The sequence below is a fragment of the Nicotiana attenuata genome, chromosome 5, assembly GCF_001879085.1.
Source record: "Nicotiana attenuata strain UT chromosome 5, NIATTr2, whole genome shotgun sequence".
In the NCBI taxonomy this organism is placed as follows: Eukaryota; Viridiplantae; Streptophyta; class Magnoliopsida; order Solanales; family Solanaceae; genus Nicotiana; species Nicotiana attenuata.
In genome coordinates, this window is record NC_031993.1 from 39,832,455 (window position 1) to 39,834,160 (window position 1,706).

At 37.6% G+C, this 1,706-nt stretch overlaps 1 protein-coding gene across 2 annotated transcripts in view; it reads left to right on the top strand.

Moving 5' to 3' along the window:
* The window catches only part of LOC109225685 (probable serine/threonine-protein kinase At1g54610), a 5,765-nt gene continuing 4,491 nt past the window's right edge, over nt 433-1,706 (top strand). Inside the window, exon 1 of one of the 2 annotated variants that reach the window (XM_019390436.1) lies at nt 433-1,358. In XM_019390436.1, the coding sequence (XP_019245981.1) occupies nt 1,029-1,358 (330 nt within the window). In that variant the 5' untranslated portion in view covers nt 433-1,028. The remainder of the gene's footprint in view (nt 1,359-1,706) is intronic. The other variant, XM_019390435.1, reaches the window with a different exon arrangement.

The window sequence follows — 1,706 nt, forward strand, 5'->3', positions numbered from 1 at the left end:
AGTTATGTGAGACTCCTTTTTGTCTCATAAATTTGTGGACCCCAATGTTACAATTCTGGATCCATTCCGGAAAATTTTATTTTGTGTCTCATACAACTGACACTAATTGTGTGAGACTCCTTTCTTGTCTCACACAATTAGTGTAAGATTGGGGTCCACAAATTTGTAAGACAAAAAGGAGTCTCACACAACTAATGTAAGTTGTGTGAGACATATAATAAAACTTCTCAAATTTTCCCTATTACTCCTAAACAACACATGTCACTTCATTTGGCTGGCCCCCACCTTCTCGGACTTTATACTGACCAATCTCCATCTTAATAATTCTGAAAATTTTAGCGAGGAAAATAACAAAAATACTGCCAAAATTACCAACAAGACCAGGAGAATTTCAAATTTTCGCAGTGAATGCTGAAACAAGTCAAAGAGTAGTTGCTCTCAAAAGACTGCAATGCTTACTTTTCTTTCTCATTCTTCTTTTTTCTTTTCTTGCCCTCCTGCATTATATTAATTCCGCAAACCAAAAAAGAAGTTTGGAAATTCCTACTGTTACTATTGAAAAGGCTATAAGTTCCCTTTCTCCCCGTTGATATCGCTCATCACTCATTCCTATACTCTGATTGTTAAGCTCTTATTTTCCTTGTCCACCTTCCGCAATTACCGCAGAAAAGAGTTTCGAGGAGGAAGAAAGCTAGCGACTGTGAACTGAGTTCTTGATTCTTGAATATATAAAAGTAATATTTCAAATTTCCATTGCTACTTCAGAATTGAACTTGACCCACGTCAAGATTTAGTTAAATGCCGTCTGGGTTGGTCTTGTTTTGTAGTCAAGTGTCACTGTAAAATATACAGAGACAGATTAGAGTTAATGAGTTCAAAACGGATGCACCATAATACTCATATACGTACATTGTTTTTTGGATACGTATACATAGCTAGCTCGAGTGGAAGCTGTTGTTTCGGCTGCAAATGGCTATATTGTCGATCTGTTTGATAGTGTAGAGTCATTTACATTTATATTGTCCTTCATGGGTTGTGTGGCCTCGAAACAGACCGTGTCGGTAACCCCTGCATGTGATCAATATTCAGGGACTCTCAGAGAAAATGACGACAGTGATGCATTGGTACCTGAATTTGATTTGAAGAGAGGGGAATTATCAGGACTAAGTGGAGTTGCGAGCAAGTTAAACGAGTCGGTCAAGGAAAATTCTAATGGTGATCAATCAGTGAGTTTGATGAAGTATGTGGAAGGAGAGCAAGTTGCTGCAGGTTGGCCTGTATGGCTTAGTACTGTTGCAGCTGAAGCCATTAATGGCTGGCTGCCTCTTAAACCTGAGTCTTTTCAGAAATTGGATAAGGTTAGTTTCATAAGTATGATAAAGAAATCTTCTCATCTACCTAGTTGAGTAGTCGAGGTGTGTGCAATCTATCCATCAATAATATTTCTACATATGACATTAACACCTTCTACACTGCATTGCTTAGATGTAGTAGTAGCAGTCTTTGCTTCTTTGTGTGCTGAAACTAATTAAGGTGGAGTGAAGATATCAGATTTTAAGTTGATTTTTATCTTTTCACTCTTATTCTCCAACTCTTTAATCGTTGCATTTCTCACTTATTTTTTACCTTTTCTTTTCTTTCTTTTTTTGATGGGGTTTTTTTGTGTGTGTGTTTGTGTGTGTGTGTGTGTGTGTGGGGTGGGGGGT